The sequence below is a fragment of the Doryrhamphus excisus genome, linkage group LG3 (assembly GCF_037039965.1).
Source record: "Doryrhamphus excisus strain RoL-2023G ecotype Guam linkage group LG3, RoL_Dexc_Guam_v1.1, whole genome shotgun sequence".
Classification (NCBI taxonomy): Eukaryota; Metazoa; Chordata; class Actinopteri; order Syngnathiformes; family Syngnathidae; genus Doryrhamphus; species Doryrhamphus excisus.
Window position 1 is genome coordinate 5,221,343 of NC_136359.1, and position 19,418 is coordinate 5,240,760.

The following is a 19,418-nucleotide window of genomic DNA, read 5'->3' on the forward strand; positions in this document are numbered from 1 at the left end:
AACTAGGGATCGACTGATATGGTTTTTTTGGGGGCTGATGCCGATACCGATTTTTTTTCCATCACCCTTAGCCAATGGCCGATTTTGCTTGGGCCGATACTGCTTTTGATCCCTCAATTTATATGAAAAAAATGACCATAATAACAAATATTACAGGTCTAAAGTTTAAACAAATATTTATTGAAATGTAAACACTGAACACAGTAGGATTCAGCTTTCTTAAACACACATGAATGATACGGGAAAAGGCCGATAATGATATTGTGTCAAAGCCCAGGGCAGTGATACTGATAAAATATAGAGTTTAACCATGTCCAGTATCAGCCCCCGTAGCTGTCCACTCAGAGCGCGCTGCTCTGGTATCGTGCCCGTGAAACAACCAATCAGAGAACAGCACACGAAAAAACCCAAACTTGATTAATGGAACTTTAATTGTCAGACATTGATAAATTAAGACTGTTGATAAAATATTATTGTTGAAATATTTTTGCAATTATTGTGTTCACACTGTTTAGATATAATACATGTAATAAACTGAACATTTTCTGGAAACAAAATGGTCTTTTGATTAAATAGTACGTGATAATAAGCTCATGATTAAATAGTATGTGATAATAAGATCATCACATGCTTTGTCTGGTATCAGGCCCAGTATCAGCCCTCGACCTGATACCAGACAAACCATGTGATAACCTATAATGATCACCCAGTGAAACGTGTAGTAAGGTGAAAAAACAAGCTAGTTCTATTACTTGTGAAAATGCGCCCTTGATGAGAGTCAACAGTGGGGGCGGGGTCCTCTGCAACACAAAGCTGCCCCGACGGATGCCTGACTGTAAATCATGCGGCGGAAAAATATATCGGCTAACCCACGTGTGTATCGGCCAATACCGATTCAAGGGAAAACCACAAATATCGACCCGATGTATCGGTCGATCCTTACCACCAACATTTCGATTTCAACGCCAAGGCTTATTTTTCAGGAAAATTCACCAATACGACAAACAGACAGGGATTTTACTTACCAAAACAACACCATTCTGCATACTGACTACTTTCTCTTGGTCTCGCTCCCCGTCCAGGTCCCCAGCGGGACCCCCAAGCGGGCCGGGAGTTCATACTGAAGATGTTTGTTGACCTGAACCCGGACAGCGACAAGATCATATACTCGCACTTCACCTGCGCCACCGACACGGAGAACATCCGCTTCGTGTTCGCCGCCGTCAAGGACACCATCCTGCAGCTCAACCTGAAGGAGTACAACCTGGTGTAGCGACACACACACACACACACACACACACACACATAAACACACATGTAAACACAGTATGTGAGGACTGGATGTGCATCACAAACAATTAAAAATCAATAGTTTGAAAAAAAATCAAATGTTTGGGTGTAATACTAATTTATTTGTGTTTGTCAGGAGGTGAGAAATGAATTAATCTTGCTATTTAATAATGAGCTGGTTGAAATGTGGAAGGAGGTGCTGATTAAGGAGGTGGGGGGGGGCATTTTTATTAAGCTTTGCGCTTTCTGGAAAAAAAAAAAAAACTGTGCACTCTAGTTTTTTTTTTGGTGATTTTTAAAAAGTATTTCACTTTGATTTTGATGTTGGTACCGCCCCCCAGTAGACGTGACGCGGGGGTTGGGGGTGTCATGACACACAAAGGGTGGACGCCACATTGTGATGAAACGATGTTCAACTGTGCCACATGAACTCTTTTTATTGTGTTTATTTGCCGATTCTTTGCCGATGCCAAACGCACGCTGAACTCTTCTAAACTGTCCAATGGCAAGGTGTGTGTGGCCACAAGCCCCGCCCCCCCCGTCCAATCCTGCTGTCATTACTTCGAGGATGGCCCAATCGCAGCCAGGCTGTCAGACTGTTGTTACAAGCGGCGTGACAGGAAGGAAAAAAAAAAGTGTTAAGAGTTTCAAAGTTTGTACCAAAGTTTCTGATTGGCTGCCCCCCCTGCCCCCTGAACCCGCCCCATCCTGTCTTGGAGTATTTTTTTCTAAGTTCCCAAGAACACAAGCCTGTAATTTACATTTGAGGCATAGTGCAATTATGAATTCTATATAATCATTGTACATACATTTATACACATACATATATATATATATATATATATATATAAACATACATATACACACAGTATATATATGTATATATATATATATATATATATAGAAGCATCTTTGTTGGCTTTGTAATCATGAGTTTTTGGCAGATTGAATGTGCTGTATTGAAAATATGTATCTATGTAATGGTAATGTACGTCTAATGTCTTAATTCTTTTTTTGTTTTTCCAGAAGAAAAAAATGTTATTTACATGGGTTGTTTCTTTTTGTTTCCGTTTATAAGAGGAGAATGTACATTTTTTTTTGTGTTTTTTGCCCGTTTTATTTCTCAGCAAAGAAAAACGTTCAGCTTCAGAAGTACATAAAGAGGAATATGATGATCCAAGAGGATGCGTGTCGGCGTATGGGTTCTTCATTTATGGACATAACACATTTTTCTATGATGGTTGAACAAACGTGACTAAAGTGCGGGTCTGCAAGAGGTCGTTTTGGCTGCAAACTTTATGTAGAAGCAAAAACTCGGACATCAGTAGGATTTCATACCAAAATAACAAATCATGAAAATAATATGCCATAATATCATAGCAGTTTTTTATTGAGGCTACCTGGTTAGCTTGTCTGGAGTCCCTGCACTGTGTTGCGCAATGTGACTATAGGGATGTTATTTCTTGTCCATGGGGCTCTAATGGTAAAAACGTAATTTGAAAAGGTATAAATAGGACATCAGTAGGATTTCATACCAAAACACGAGTAGGACAAATTGCAGTACAATTTTCAATAACAAACATGAAAATAATATACCACAATATAATAGCAGTTTTTTTATTGAGGCTACCTGGTTAGCTTGCCAACTAGTAGCGGTCTGGAGTCCTTGCACTGTGTTGTGCAATGTGACTATAGGGGTGTTATTTATTGTCCATGGAGCTCTAATGGTAAAAAACGTAATTTGAAAAGGTATAAACAGTTTTCCTATGCTCTAAGAATATATTAGATGTTAAACATTGAATGCTAGTTTGCGGAAATTCACTAATCCCGATGAGGTCTGGAATCAATCAATTGGTTTTATGCTCTAATAATAATATAATATATATAATAATAATATAATTCATTCATTCATTTTCTACCGCTTTTCCTCACGAGGGTCGCAGGGGGTGCTGGAGCCTATCCCAGCTGTCTTCAGGCGAGAGGCGGGGTACACCCTGGACTGGTGGCCAGCCAATCACAGGGCACAGGAAACCGGAGTACCCGGAGAAAACCCACGCATGCACGGGGAGAACATGCAAACTCCACACAGAGATGCCCGAGGGTGGAATTGAACCCTGGTCTCCTAGCTGTGAGGCCTGCGCGCTAACCACTAGACCGCCGTGCCGCCCCATAATAATATAATAATATAATAATAATATTTTTTGTTGCAAAAGTGGACAAGTGGTCAAAATGTGGGCAATAACAATAATAATTTGGTAGTATTTATTGCAACAACAACAAAAGTAGGGGCTGCACGGCGGTTGAGTGGTTAGCGCGCAGACCTCACAGCTAGGAGACCTGAGTTCAATCCCACCCCATCCCATGCTAGGTTAATTGGCGACTCCAAATTGTCCATAGGTATGAATGTGAGTGTGAATGGTTGTTTGTCTATATGTGCCCTGTGATTGGCTGGCCACCAGTCCAGGGTGTACCCTGCCTCTCGCCCGAAGACAGCTGGGATAGGCTCCAGCACCCCCTGTGTGACCCTCGTGAGGATAAGCGGTAGAAAATGAATAAATGAACAACAAAAGTAGTGGAGAATTTATGCTGCTGTTCATTTTTCATTCTTTGAATTGAAAGTTAAAAAATGCAAATTCGGTGTAAAAAAAAAAAATCTTCCTGTTAACAACCATAAATGGAAATGACTGATTGGGTTATTGCACGCTACATAAGACACTTGACTGTCTTCAGGTGATTTGGCACCTGTACGCCATCGTGGCAGGTGAACAGCTTCTATTTTGGTATATACGGTGCTTTCGAGGTCTGCTGAATGAGCTGACGTGTTTTGTGTTGATTATGAGGTATCCTGAGGGAGGGTTGCTCTTTTGTTGCAGAAAAATAACTTTTAAAAAGTATTTAGGCCTGTGGATTTTTAAGAAAATAGACTGGAATAGTGAGTCATCTGTGAAAAAAAACTTATAAATGTATAACATTAAATACAGACCAAAAAAATTGTTGCACGTTAACTCTTCTGCCATCTAGCGACCAATTAGCGACAAAGCAGGCACATGTTCCCACAGATTACAATAGAGTACAAACTACATAAAGCAGGGGTCTCAAACTCAATTTACCTGGGGGCCACTGGAGCTAGGGTCTGGGTGAGACTGGGTCACATCAGGTTGGAAAAAAAAACGCATTTATTAAAAACAGAAAAAATAAAAAAAACTGTCTTCAATGCTTTTGCTTCTGCTATACCCTACATTTTTTGACTGCTTTGGTTCTGGTTTTCTCAAATATTTTAATTTTTATTTACTCCACAAAGTAAGATGAAAAAAATCTAAATAAAGAAAATCAATCAATCAGTAATAAATAAATCAAATAATAATAAAACAGTAAATAAGAAAAACTTAAACCATACGTATATAGTTGGTGGGTAGAGAAATATTTTTTTTTCAGATTCAAATTAACAGTTATTTAACCTTTAACATGAACATTAATGAAACTTAACCATTTTACCCAATTAGCAAGTTAGCATTGTTACATCTAGGAGCAAAATCCCGTCAATTTTGTCTGTTGTGTCCACTGTCATTTCTGGGTACATGATACCATACAGCATCCATAGCAAAGTCGCGCGGGCCACACTAACATTAAACTTTCATATCAATGTGGGGGCCTCAAACTAGCCAAAATTTGGCCCGCGAGTTTGAGACCCCTGACATAAAGGAAAACATATCGTATGTATTCAAAAGTCACATTTTTAGCTTAATTCCTCATTGAGCAATTGCGGTGCTGTACATGACATCAAATTGAGAGCGGTTTCTTTTTCTACAAGAGGATCATAATACTAGAAATAATACTCGGGATGCAGTATAAGGCAGTACATGCCACACCCCGCCATGTTTATTCAGGAGGAGAGGAAGAGGAAGGCTAGCGGCAACACCTTTGGACACTTTTGACCGGGCCACTCACCTGCAAAGATGGGGGGATGCTGCGTGTCGGCGGAGGTCAAGGAGAAGCAGCGCATCAACGAGGAGATCGAGAAGCAGCTGAGGAGGGACAAGAAGGACTCTCGCAGGGAGCTCAAGCTGCTCCTCCTAGGTCGGTCAAAACCTTTCTCGCTTATGATGCTGAAGATGAGGAGGTCAAGGGGTCGGCACGTCCTGTTTACCTTTATTAAAAAAAAAAAAGCAGTGATAATTCCAATTCATTCACACGGGTATTAATGCAATGATCTGTTTATTATTGTGCTTGAGTTTTTTTTACAGTATATTTACTGTATGACATCTTTTTTATAAAAATATATATTATTCTATGTAGTTTATAGTAAATTCTATACACTTTTTGATTATTTTATACAGTTAACATACATTAAATATTTATATTAAATTGGTCACATTTGATCATTTTTTACATATTTTATCCAAATGGAAAGATCACACAAATGTAATTTTAATGTATATAGTATCTATATGAATTGAAATGTAATATCTTATTGAATTTAAATTAAAAAGGTTTCAGATGTTTTTATGTAATCCTAAAAATTATAGCATGTATCTCCAGATTCTGTAAAAGTATTACAGTGTTTTTTGTGTTTTTCTTTTTTTATGTATTTATCTTTTAAAAAATAATATTAAAGTTTTGTTTCATATCTAGAACCCTCACAATTTGGTTTTATCCCAAAATTATAATTTATTCATTAAAAAAGAAGGTATAAATTTTTTTTTATTTTAGTATTGTTTTTAATACAAAACATAGTTTTGTTCAATAACAAACATAACTTAATTTGAAGATACTTTTTAAATTTTGTTTTTATCTAATTTAAAAGGTTTGAGATGTTTTTTTTGTAATCCTAAAAATTATAGCATGTATCTCTGTATGTTCTGTAAAAGTATTAAAATCCAAATTTTGTGTTTCTCTTTTTTTATCAATAAAAAAATATAATTTTTGATTCAAAGGATTAAAATTAAAGCACGCTTTTCCAGATTTTGAGACCAAAATATGGGTTTTTTTTGGCAAAAAAAAAAAAAAAAGATCAACACTAAAAATGTTAAATAAGTACATTTTACTGTAATATCTTATTTATTTTCCTGTAAGGCTGTTGTGTAGGATCTTTCTTGCACTTTTGTAGAACAAAAAACAGTTCAGAAGTCTGTGAGAGGCCTTCAAGGGACACAATGCTGCGGTTAGTGATGGTGGTGTGTTCAAGAACCACAACGAGCTGCTGGGGTTAGCTCTGATGCAAAAGAGTCATGCAAATGAAACCACAAGCTGCTGGACATGAGGTTAACGTTTAACGTTCACCTGTCTCTTTAAAAGTAAATAAATAAACAGTTGCTGCCTCTTGCGACACGACTTTTTACACAATATACTACATTAAATTCATTAAGATCAAGCTAGCAGTTTAGAATTAGCTTCCTGTCGTGTTCAAATCCACCTGTAAACAAGGATAATGTTTGCTAAGATGTGTAGTTTTCACAATGCAAAAATGAGGGACGCAGAAAAAACACATACTCGAGACATTTGCACTGTGTTTAAATGACATGTCCAAACAAAGTAACATTTGTTAAACAAATCACCAACTCGGTGTGACTATGTATTTAGGAAGAGAAAACATCCTACCTGACTTAAACGTCGCTGAATTCGTCCGTGTCGTCACCGGAAGTCCCTCCCATTCGGCGATTGAGCGGCAATTAATTTTGCTTGTCGGCTAATGGTATTTAAGCTAATGGTATTTAAGCCTGCGCGAACCGGCGCACCGAAATAACGGTCGGGGTGACACTGTATACACATATAACGTTCAGAAGCCGAAAACAAAGTATAAAGCACACATTTATAACTCACGACAAAAACATAACAACGTTCAGCAGTCATTTGCCGGTTCAGTTCTTCTTCTACGCGTAAACAGACCGGCAACCCGGAAGTACAGCGCCTCTTAGAGGTCAACCAATTATTTTACATTCTATTCGTTTTTACATAATATATTAATAATAATAGAATCTAGAAATTGTTTTGACACAATCACACAGTGGAACAACAACTTCCTGTTGCTTTTTGGGAGTCAAAGAGACAAACAAATCATTCATATTAGCATGTTTGGCGTGTATTTGTATGTTATCAGACCACTTCCTGGCTGTCTGAATATAAAATGACAGGATTGTACCATTGTTGATTCTGGGGCGGGGGTGGTGGTTTGTTGTGTGCCAAAGGTTCAAATTCCTATAAGGTATTTAAATCAGTACATTTTACTGTGTATCAAAACAAATACAATTTCCTGGTGGTTGCGTACATCAGGCACAGGTGAGAGCGGGAAGAGCACTTTCATCAAACAAATGAGGATCATCCACGGGGGAGGCTACAGCGAGGAGGACAAGAGGAGCTACGCCAAGCTGGTCTACCAGAACATCTACACGTCCATGCAGACCATGCTGAGGGCCATGCACACAATGCACCTGCCTTTTGATCACACACTCAACCAGGTAAAACATACATACACAAATTAGGCTCAAAATATATTTTTTTCTTAAAATTTAAGAAAATGTATCCAAATTTGTTTTTATTTCTACACACATTTCTGATCAAAAGTAAAAATCTAAATAAAGATAAGATTTTACTTATGTATTTATCTTTTAAAAAATAATATTAAAGTTTTGTTTCATATCTAGAACCCTCACAATTTGGTTTTACCCCAAAATTATAATTTATTCATTAAAAAAAGAAGGTATAAAATTTAAAAGCATGTATCTCCAGATTTTAGTATTGTTTTTAATACAAAAAATACTTTTGTTCAATAAAAAAAAACATAACTTAATTTTAAGATTTTTTTATTTAGTTTTTATCTAATTAAAAAGGTTTGAGATGTTTTTTGTAATCCTAAAAATAATCCTAAAAATGTATCTCCAGATTCTGTAAAAGTATTAATCTCCAAATTTTGTGTTTCTCTTTTTTTATGTATTTATCTTTTAAAAAATAATATTAAAGTTTTGTTTCATATCTAGAACCCTCACAATTTGGTTTTATCCCAAAATTATAATTTATTCATTAAAAAAAAAGGTACAAAATTTAAAAGCATGTACGTATCTCCAGATTTTAGTATTGTTTTTAATAAAAAAAATAGTTTTGTTCAATAACAAAAAACATAACTTAATTTGAAGACATTTTTTTAATTTTGAGATTTTTTTGTAATCCTAAAAATTATAGCATGTATCTTCAGATTCTGTAAAAGTATTAATCTCCAAATTTTGTGTTTCTCTTTTTTTTTATCAATAAAAAAAATTATAATTTATTTTATTCCGACTTTATTCTGGTATTACAATTTACGACTTTTTGTATCGGAAAGAAGCTGTACATTTATGTTGTTAATTTATGACTTTTTTCTCATAAATTCATGACTAAATGAGGACAAAGTTATATTTAGATTTTTTTTTTCCTCACTTTTTCTCGTTAATTTCAGACTTTATTTCGGTATTACAATTTACGACTTTTTGTATAAGACAAAAGCTGTACATTTACGAGAATTTATGTTGTTAATTTATGACTTTTTTCTCATAAATTCATGACTAAATGAGGAAAAAGTCATATTTTGATGATTTTTTTTGCTCACTTTTTTTGTTAATTCTGACTTGATTCCGGTATTACAATTTATGACTTTTTATATAAGAAAAAAGCTGTACATTTACAAGAATTTATGTTGTTAATTTATGACTTTTTTCTCATAAATTCATGACTAAATGAGGAAAAAGTCATATTTTGATGATTTTTTTTCCTCACTTTTTTTCGTTAATTTCCGACTTTATTCCGGTATTACAATTTACGACTTTTTGTATAAGACAAAAGCTGTACATTTACGAGAATTTATGTTGTTAATTTATGACTTTTTTCTCATAAATTCATGACTAAATGAGGAAAAAGTCACATTTTGATGATTTTTTTTGCTCACTTTTTTCGTTAATTCCGACTTTATTCCGGTATTACAATTTATGATTTTTTATATAAGAAAAAAGCTGTACATTTACGAGAATTTATGTTGTTAATTTATGACTTTTTTCTCATAAATTCATGACTAAATGAGGAAAAAGTCATATTTTGATGATTTTTTTTCCTCACTTTTTTTCGTTAATTTCCGACTTTATTCCGGTATTACAATTTACGACTTTTTGTATAAGACAAAAGCTGTACATTTACGAGAATTTATGTTGTTAATTTATGACTTTTTTCTCATAAATTCATGACTAAATGAGGAAAAAGTCATTTTTGCTCATTTTTTTCCTCACTTTTTCTTGTCAATTTCCGACTTTATTCCGGAATTACAATTCACGACTTTTTGTATAGGAAAAAAGCTGTACATTTACAAGAATTTATGTTGTTAATTTATGACTTTTTTCTTATAAATTCATGACTAAATGAGGAAAAAGTCACATTTTGATGATTTTTTTTGCTCACTTTTTTCGTTAATTCCGACTTTATTCCGGTATTACAATTTATGATTTTTTATATAAGAAAAAAGCTGTACATTTACGAGAATTTATGTTGTTAATTTATGACTTTTTTCTCATAAATTCATGACTAAATGAGGAAAAAGTCATATTTTGATGATTTTTTTTCCTCACTTTTTTTCGTTAATTTCCGACTTTATTCCGGTATTACAATTTACGACTTTTTGTATAAGACAAAAGCTGTACATTTACGAGAATTTATGTTGTTAATTTATGACTTTTTTCTCATAAATTCATGACTAAATGAGGAAAAAGTCATTTTTGCTCATTTTTTTCCTCACTTTTTCTTGTCAATTTCCGACTTTATTCCGGAATTACAATTCACGACTTTTTGTATAGGAAAAAAGCTGTACATTTACAAGAATTTATGTTGTTAATTTATGACTTTTTTCTTATAAATTCATGACTAAATGAGGAAAAAGTCACATTTTGATGATTTTTTTGCTCACTTTTTTTTGTTAATTCCGATTTTATTCCAGTATTACAATTTATGACTTTTTATATAAGAAAAAAGCTGTACATTTACGAGAATTTATGTTGTTAATTTAAGACTTTTTTCTCATAAATTCATGACTAAATGAGGAAAAAGTCATATTTTGATGATTTTTTTTCCTCACTTTTTTTCGTTAATTTCCGACTTTATTCCGGTATTACAATTTACGACTTTTTGTATAAGACAAAAGCTGTACATTTACGAGAATTTATGTTGTTAATTTATGACTTTTTTCTTATAAATTCATGACTAAATGAGGAAAAAGTCACATTTTGATGATTTTTTTTGCTCACTTTTTTTTGTTAATTCCGACTTTATTCCAGTATTACAATTTATGACTTTTTATATAAGAAAAAAGCTGTACATTTACGAGAATTTATGTTGTTAATTTAAGACTTTTTTCTCATAAATTCATGACAAAATGAGGAAAAAGTCATATTTTGATGATTTTTTTTCCTCACTTTTTTTCGTTAATTTCCGACTTTATTCCGGTATTACAATTTACGACTTTTTGTATAAGACAAAAGCTGTACATTTACGAGAATTTATGTTGTTAATTTATGACTTTTTTCTCATAAATTCATGACTAAATGAGGAAAAAGTCATTTTTGGTCATTTTTTTCCTCACTTTTTCTTGTCAATTTCCGACTTTATTCCGGTATTGCAATTTACGACTTTTTGTATAGGAAAAAAGCTGTACATTTACAAGAATTTATGTTGTTAATTTATGACTTTTTTCTCATAAATTTATGATTACAAAAAAGTCATATTTTGGTGATTTTTTTTCCTGACTTTTTCTCGTTAATTTCCGACTTTATTCCGGTATTACAACTTATGACTTTTTGTATCGGAAAGAAGCTGTACATTTACGAGAATAAAAATTATAGCATGTATCTCCAGATTCTGTAAAAGTATTACTCTCCAAATTTTGTTTTTCTTTTTTTTATCAATAAAAAAATTATAATTTTTGATTAAAAGGATAAAAAATTAAAGCACGCTTTTCCAGATTTTGAGACCAAAATATCTTAATTGTTGGAAAAAAAAAAGATCAACACTAAAAATGTTATATTTAAGAATTTTTATAAAAAATCAATAAAAAAAAAATCTAATTAATTCTGCCAAAAAGCAAAAAAAAACCAAATGAAATAATCTATATGAATTTTTTTGTTGCTCATGACAAATATTTTTGACTTTTGGAAGAAGTACAGCAATGATTCTAAGTCTGATGGTGACTCACGTTGTATCCCATTGGGGTTGCAGAACAGCGCCACCATGATCCTGGAGGTGGAGGTGGACAAGGTGGAGGACTTGGATCAGAACCACGTGGAGGCCATCAGGGGTCTGTGGACGGATGGCGGCGTGCAGGAATGCTACGAGCGCCGGCGGGAGTACCAGCTGTCTGACTCCACCAAATAGTGAGTCTTGGCTGACGTCAATAACGAGTGGAAGGTCTCATCATTTCCTGCAGTTATTTGACAGAACTGGAGCGGATCGCGGAGCCCTCCTATGTACCCAGTCTCCAGGACATCCTGCGGGTCCGGGTTCCCACCACGGGAATAATCGAGTACCCCTTTGACATGGAGAGCGTCATCTTCAGGTAGGTTCCCTTGGTGCTTTTTTTCCTGACTTTTTCTCGTTAATTTCCGACTTTATTCCGGTATTACAATTTACAACTTTTTGTATGGGAAGGAAGCTGTACATTTACGAGAAATGATGTTGTTAATTTATGACTTTTTTCTCATAAATTCATGACTAAATGAGGAAAAAGTCATATTTTGATTATTTTTTTCCTCACTTTTTCTCGTTAATTTCAGACTTTATTCTGGTGTTACAATTTACGACTTTTTGTATCGGAAAGAAGCTGTACATTTACGAGAATTTATGTTGTTAATTTATGACTTTTTTCTCATAAATTCATGACTAAATGAGGAAAAAGTCATATTTTGGTGATTTTTTTGCTGACTTTTTCCCGTTAATTTCCGACTTTATTCCAGTATTACTGTTTTTGACTTTTTGTATAGGAAAAAAGCTGTACATTTACGAGAATTTATGTTGTTAATTTATGACTTTTTTCTCATAAATTCATGACTAAATGAGGAAAAAGTCATATTTTGATGATTTTTTTTCCTCACTTTTTTTAGTTAATTTCCGACTTTATTCCGGTATTACAATTTACGACTTTTTGTATAAGACAAAAGCTGTACATTTACGAGAATTTATGTTGTTAATTTATGACTTTTTTCTCATAAATTCATGACTAAATGAGGAAAAAGTCACATTTTGATGATTTTTGTTCCTCACTTTTTTTGTTAATTTCCGACTTTATTCCGGTATTACAATTTATGACTTTTTGTATCGGAAAAAAGCTGTACATTTACAAGAATTTATGTTGTTAATTGATGACTTTTTCCTCATTTAGTCATGAATTTATGATAAAAAAAGTCATATTTTGGTGATTTTTTTCCCGACTTTTTCTTGTTAATTTCCGACTTTATTCCGGTATTACAATTTACGACTTTTTGTATCGGAAAATATCTGTACATTTACAAGAATTTATGTTGTTAATTTATGACTTTTTTTCTCATAAATTCATGACTAAATGAGGAAAAAGTAATATTTTGATTATTTTTTTCCTACCTTTTTTCATTAATTTCCGACTTTATTCCAGTATTACAATTTTTGACTTTTTGCATAGGAAAAAAGCTGTACATTTACAAGAATTCACGTTGTTAATTTATGACTTTTTTCTCATAAATTCATGACTAAATGAGGAAAAAGTCATATTTTGATGATTTTTGTTCCTCACTTTTTTTCGTTAATTTCCGACTTTATTCCGGTATTACAATTTACGACTTTTTGTATAGGAAAAAAGCTGTACATTAACGAGAATTTATGTTGTCAATTTATGACTTTTTCCTCATTTAGTCATGAATTTATGAGAAAAAAAGTCATATTTTGGGGATTTTTTGCCTGACTTTTTCTTGTTAATTTCCGACTTTATTCCGGTATTACAATTTACGACTTTTTGTATAGGAAAGTAGCTGCACATTTACAAGAATTTATGACTTTTTTCTCACATATTCATGACTAAATGAGGAAAAAGTCATATTTTGGTGATTTTTTTCCTGACTTTCTCGTTAATTTCCGACTTTATTCCAGTATTAAAATTTACGACTTTTTGCATAGGAAAAAAGCTGTACATTTACAAGAATTTATGTTGTTAATTTACGTGACGAGTCGTAAGAAGGACGGACGCGAGTGTCACATGTTGTCATGCCAGGATGGTGGACGTTGGGGGTCAAAGATCGGAGCGCAGGAAGTGGATCCACTGCTTCGAGAACGTCACTTCCATCATCTTCCTGGTGGCGCTCAGCGAGTACGACCAGGTTCTGGTGGAGTGCGACAACGAGGTGAGGGGCTGGCTTTTCAGGCTCTTGAACGTCCACACGGCGACGATGTCAATCATGATGTCATCGCTCAGAACCGCATGGAGGAGAGCAAGGCGCTGTTTAAGACCATCATCACGTACTCCTGGTTCCAGCGCTCCTCCGTCATCCTCTTCCTCAACAAGACCGACATCCTCAAGGAGAAGATCATGCACTCCCACCTGGCAGACTACTTTCCACAATTCACCGGTCAGTTGCTCAAGCGCCACCAAGGCCAAAAAATATATATTTGAAATTTGGAGAAAAAAAGTTGTACAATTTACGACTTTTTGTAGAACAAAGCTGTACATTTACAAGAATTTATGTTGTTAATTTATTACTTTTTTCTCACATATTCATGACTAAATGAGGAAAAAGTCATATTTTGGCGATTTTTTTTCTGACTTTTTCTCGTTAATTTCCGACTTTATTCCGGTATTACAATCTACGACTTTTTGTATAGGAAAAAAGCTGTACATTTACAAGAATTTATGTTGTTAATTTATTACTTTTTTCTCACATATTCATGACTAAATGAGGAAAAAGTCATATTTTGGCGATTTTTTTTCTAACTTTTTCTCGTTAACTTCCGACTTTATTCCGGTATTACAATTTTCGACTTTTTGTATAGGAAAAAAGCTGTACATTTAGGAGAATTTATGTTGTTCATTTATGACTTTTTTCTCACAAATTCATGACTAAATGAGGAAAAAGTCATATTTTGGCGATTTTTTTCCTGACTTTTTCTCGTTAATTTCAGACTTTATTCCGGTATTACAATTTATGACTTTTTGTATAAGAAAAAAGCTGTACATTTACGAGAATTTATGATGTTAATTTAGGACTTTTTTTCCTCACAAATTCATGACTAAATGAGGAAAAAGTCATATTTTGGCGATTTTTTTCACGACTTTTTCTCGGTAATTTCCGACTTTATTCCGGTATTATAATTTACAACTTTTTGTATAGGAAAAAAGCTGTACATTAATGAGAATTTAAGTTGTTAATTTATGACTTTTTCCTCATTTAGTCATGAATTTATGAGAAAAAAAGTCATATTTTGGTGATTTTTTTCCAGACTTTTTCTTTTTAATTTCAGACTTTATTCCAGTATTACATTTTACGACTTTTTGTATCGGAAAGAAGCTGTACATTTACGAGAATTTATGTTGTTAATTTATGACTTTTTTCTCATAAATTCATGACTAAATGAGGAAAAAGTCATATTTTGATGATTTTTTTCCCTAATTTTTTTCGTTAATTTGCGACTTTATTCCGGTATTACAATTTACGACTTTTGGTATCGGAAAGAAGCTGTACATTTATGAGAATTTATGTTGTTAGTTTATGACTTTTTTCTCATAAATTCATGTCTAAATGAGGAAAAAGTCATATTTTGATTTTTTTTTTCCTCACTTTTTTTCGTTAATTTCCGACTTTATTCCGGTATTACAATTTTTGACTTTTTGTATAAGAAAAAAGCTGTACATTTACGAGAATTTATGTGGTCAATTTATGACTTTTTTCTCATAAATTTATGACCAAATGAAGAAAAAGTCATATTTTGGCAATTTTTTTTCTTGTTAATTTCCAACTTTATTCCGGTATTACAATTTATGACTTTTTGTATAAGAAAAAAGCTGTACATTTACGAGAATTTATGTTGTTGATTTATTACTTTTTCATGACTAAATGAGGAAAAAGTCATATTTTGGTCATTTTTTTCCAGACTTTTTCTCGTTAATTTCTGACTTTATTCTGGTATTACTTTTTTTTCCTCATAAATCGACGTAAAAAAACTTGTAATTTGCAAGAATAAATTTGAGACACAAAAGTCATACATGTACCAGAATAAAGTCGTACATTTAGGAGAAAAAGTCATAAAAAAACAATGACCAAAAAGTGAAGTATGGTTTTGTATGAAACCAAACATTTGCTCAGGCTCTCGCCAGGACGCGGTGTCCGCCCAGGAGTTCATCCTAAAGATGTACCAGGAGCAAAACCCGGACAAAGACAAGACGCTCTATCCTCATTTCACCTGCGCTACGGACACGGAAAACATTCGCTTCGTCTTTGTGGCCGTCAAAGACACCATCCTGAGACACAACCTCAAGGACTTCAACCTGGTCTGAAAGACAACAAAAAAACTCACAAGGGGGCCGCTTTCGGCCCTTTCAGGTGCAAGAAGAATATAGCTGCTTAAATTTATTTAAAATTAAATAAAATTTACAAAAACAATTGTTAAATTAACCAAAAAAAACTTGAAAACTAATGTAATTTTAGTAGCATAAAGTTGAAATATTAAAGAGGTTATTTTTAATGTAATCCTTAATTAATTGCAATATTATGATTTTTTTTTAAAAAGTTGTCATTTGTGGGGAAAATAAATATTAGAAGAATAAAGTGGAAAATATTACATAAATAAATAAATTAGCAGAAAAATTGTTGGAAAATTGAAAAGCAGCTGTAGTGTTACAAGAATAAAGTCCAAATATTAAAAGAAAAAAAGGGCACAATTTTATGAAAATAAACCTGTAATATTATGAGGAAAAAGTCATGTTATTTAATATTTAACATTAAGTTAAATATTAGCGAAGACGTCATATTTGTTGTAATATTATGATAAACAAACAAAGCCGTCATGTTTTGGAGAAATCGGGTTATAACAATATGGGAATAGAGTCCAAATATTCTACAAATAAAATAAAACTGAGACAGTAGAAATATTTAGAAAATAAAAAATGAAACAGCAAATCAGAGGCCACTATTGGAGGAAATACGGCACCCTACTGGGTTGTTTTCATCCTGTTATCTTATTGTGTGTTATTATTGGTGTGAGCTCCTGCCTTGTTGATGCCTTATTATTTATTCTGCTTCCAAAAGAATGAATCCAGGTTAGTGCCTTGCTGAACATCTCCTTCAATAAACAACCTTATTTCTACTTTTGCGTGGAGTGGGCGGCAATAATAAATAATAATAATAATAATAACAGCCCTATGTTCACCTTTATACTGATATTACCCAATATAGTAGACACAAAAACATAGAAAACCTGTTTAGGACTTTCTAAAATATTATTTTTAACCATTTTTAGAGTCCTGTAGACGTGAAATAACAGCCCTATATTCACCTTTATACTGATATTACCCAATGTAGTACATACAAAAACATAGAAAACCTGTTTAGGACTTTCTAAAATATTATTTTTACCATTATTAGAGCCCTCTAGGCGTGAAATAACAGCCCTATATTCACATTTATACTAATATTACCCAATGTAGTACATACAAAAACATAGAAAACCTGTTTAAGACTTTCTAAAATATTATTTTTAACCATTTTTAGAGTCCTGTAGACGTAAAATAACAGCCCTATATTCACCTTTATACTCATATTACCCAATATAGTAGATACAAAAACATAGAAAACCTGTTTGGGACTTTCTAAAATATTTGTATCATTATTAGAGCCCTGTAGATGTGAAATAACAGCCCTATATTCACCTTTATACTAATATTACCCAATGTAGTACATACAAAAACATAAAAAACCTGTTTAGGACTTTCTAAAATATTTGTACCATTATTAGAGCCCTGTAGACGTGAAATAACAGCCCTATATTCACCTTTATACTGATTTTACCCAATGTAGTACATACAAAAACATAGGAAACCAGTTTATAAAATAATAAAGGGACGCTGGAGCAGGCTGAGTATTTATTGAACATAATGAATCGTCCACACTGCAATGCACTACTGAAACCATACATCAGACAGTCAGAATCCCCAAGTTAAAAAAGAAACATCTTTGTAATATCATTAGCATTCTCCATGATACACTTGGCATTGCATTTGTGTGATATAAAAAAAACACGAAAACCCTGGTGTGGATGCATATTTCTATATATTTGTGTATATACATATTAGATTAATATACAGCAGTACAGTATAAAAATGGCATGCCTGTGCAGAAATGTGTAAAAAAAAAAATACTCCAATTAAATGAGTTAACGATGAGTGTGAAATTTGAAAAAAAAAAAAACCGAATGAAATGCAATAATTCCCTTGATGTGTCCGAGGCGGTTTGTAAACTTGACATGTAAGTGTTGTAAAAACGATCTCTCACGCACACACAACAGACATTCACTCCAACAAAGGCACTGATGATGTATAAGAGTTATTGTGTATGTGTGTGTGTTGTTGTTTCCCTGGTCAGTATTTGGGTAAACTCTCCCTGGCGTCCTCCAGCTTAGCAAGAACCCACTGAAAGCCCCGCCCCCCGCACAAGAACACAACACGTCAGAACATTCCATGTCTTCCAAAGAACCGGAAAAAGATAGAGAGAGAGAGAGAGAGAGAAAGAGGAGATGGGACTCACCGTGGCGATCTCTGGCGTCTTGAAATTGATGATCTTGCCGAATTCTTTGGCGTGAAACACCGACTTGACTCGCTCCTGTAAGAAAGGTGCATACGGAAATCTGTCATACAGGCCTATATACACCTTTATACTCATATTATCCAATATAGTGCATACAAAGGACTTTCTAAAATATTATTTTTACCGTTATTAGAGCCCTCGAGATATCAAATAACAGCCCTACATTCACCTTAAACTCTTATTACCCAATAGATTACATACACAGACATGAAAAACCTGTTTAGGACCTTCTAAAATATTATTTTTAACCATTTATAGAGCTCTCTAGACGTGAAATAACAGCCCCATATTCACCTTTATACTGATATCACCCAATGTAGTACATACATAAACATAGAAAACCTGGTTAGGACTTTCTAAAATTTTATTTTTACCATTTTTAGAGCTCTCTAGACGTGAAATAACAGCCCTATGTTCACCTTTATACTGATATTACCCAATGTAGTACATATAAAAACATGGAAAACCTGGTTAGGACTTTCTAAAGTATTATTTTTAACCATTTTTAGAGTCCCGTGGATGTGAAATAACAGCCCTATATTCATCGTTATACTGATATTACCCAATGTAGTACATATAAAAACATAGAAAACCTGTTTAGGACTTTCTAAAATATTATTTTTAACCATTTATAGAGCCCTGTAGACGTGAAATAACAGCCCTATAGTCACCTTTATACTGATATTACCCAATGTAGTACATTCAAAAACATAGAAAACCTGTTTAGGACTTTGTAAAATATTATTTTCACTATTTTTAGAGTTCTCTAAACGTGAAATAACAGCCCTATAGTCACCTTTATACTGATATTACCCAATATTGTAGATACAAAAACATAGAAAACCTGTTTAGGACTTTCTAAAATATTATTTTTAACCATTATTAGAGCCCTCTAGGTGTAAAATAACAGCCCTATATTCACATTTATACTAATATTACCCAATGTAGTATATACAAAAACATAGAAAACCTGTTTAGGACTTTCTAAAATATTATTTTTAACCATTTTTAGAGTCCTTTAGACGTGAAATAACAGCCCTATATTCACCTTTATACTGATATTACCCAATGTAGTACATACAAAAACATAGAAAACCTGTTTAGGACTTTCTAAAATATTATTTTTACCATTACTAGAGTCCTGTAGATGTGAAATAACAGCCCTATGTTCACCTTTATACTGATATTACCCAATGTAGTACATACAAAAACATAGAAAACCTGTTTGGGACTTTCCAAAGTATTATTTTTACCATTATTAGAGCCCTCTAGGCGTGAAATAACAGCCCTATATTCACCTTC

General features: G+C 33.2%; 3 protein-coding genes across 5 annotated transcripts in view; 2 read left to right on the plus strand and 1 right to left on the minus strand.

Moving 5' to 3' along the window:
- The window catches only part of LOC131127992 (guanine nucleotide-binding protein G(q) subunit alpha), a 17,706-nt gene extending 15,236 nt beyond the window's left edge, over positions 1-2,470 (plus strand). The window contains exon 7 of the mRNA XM_058070445.2: positions 1,083-2,470. Within this exon, the coding sequence (XP_057926428.1) occupies positions 1,083-1,273 (191 nt within the window). The 3' untranslated portion in view covers positions 1,274-2,470. The remainder of the gene's footprint in view (positions 1-1,082) is intronic.
- Positions 2,471-5,138: 2,668 nt separating this feature from the next.
- LOC131127993 (guanine nucleotide-binding protein subunit alpha-14-like) lies at positions 5,139-16,051 on the plus strand. The gene is made up of 7 exons (XM_058070446.2): positions 5,139-5,367; positions 7,561-7,745; positions 11,515-11,669; positions 11,723-11,851; positions 13,535-13,664; positions 13,736-13,889; positions 15,621-16,051. Exons 1-7 carry the CDS (start codon positions 5,247-5,249, stop codon positions 15,809-15,811), a joined length of 1,065 nt encoding a protein of 354 aa, XP_057926429.2. The 5' UTR covers positions 5,139-5,246; the 3' UTR covers positions 15,812-16,051.
- Positions 16,052-17,382: 1,331 nt separating this feature from the next.
- vps13a (vacuolar protein sorting 13 homolog A) overlaps positions 17,383-19,418 on the minus strand; it is a 59,868-nt gene continuing 57,832 nt past the window's right edge. For all 3 annotated transcript variants that reach the window (XM_078789503.1, XM_078789504.1, XM_078789505.1), the window contains 2 exons: positions 18,057-18,131; positions 17,383-17,941 (listed from right to left, as the gene is read on the minus strand). In XM_078789503.1, the coding sequence (XP_078645629.1) occupies positions 17,891-17,941; positions 18,057-18,131 (126 nt within the window). In that variant the 3' untranslated portion in view covers positions 17,383-17,890. The remainder of the gene's footprint in view (positions 17,942-18,056; positions 18,132-19,418) is intronic.

Excerpts from the sequence above, each read along its gene's own strand:
- LOC131127993 (XM_058070446.2), top strand. The coding sequence starts at position 5,247 with ATGGGGGGATGCTGCGTGTCGGCGGAGGTCAAGGAGAAGCAGCGCATC. Across the intron at positions 11,670-11,722 it reads CTGTCTGACTCCACCAAATA|TTATTTGACAGAACTGGAGC; the intron begins GTGAGTCTTGGC and ends CATTTCCTGCAG. Across the intron at positions 11,852-13,534 it reads ATGGAGAGCGTCATCTTCAG|GATGGTGGACGTTGGGGGTC; the intron begins GTAGGTTCCCTT and ends TTGTCATGCCAG.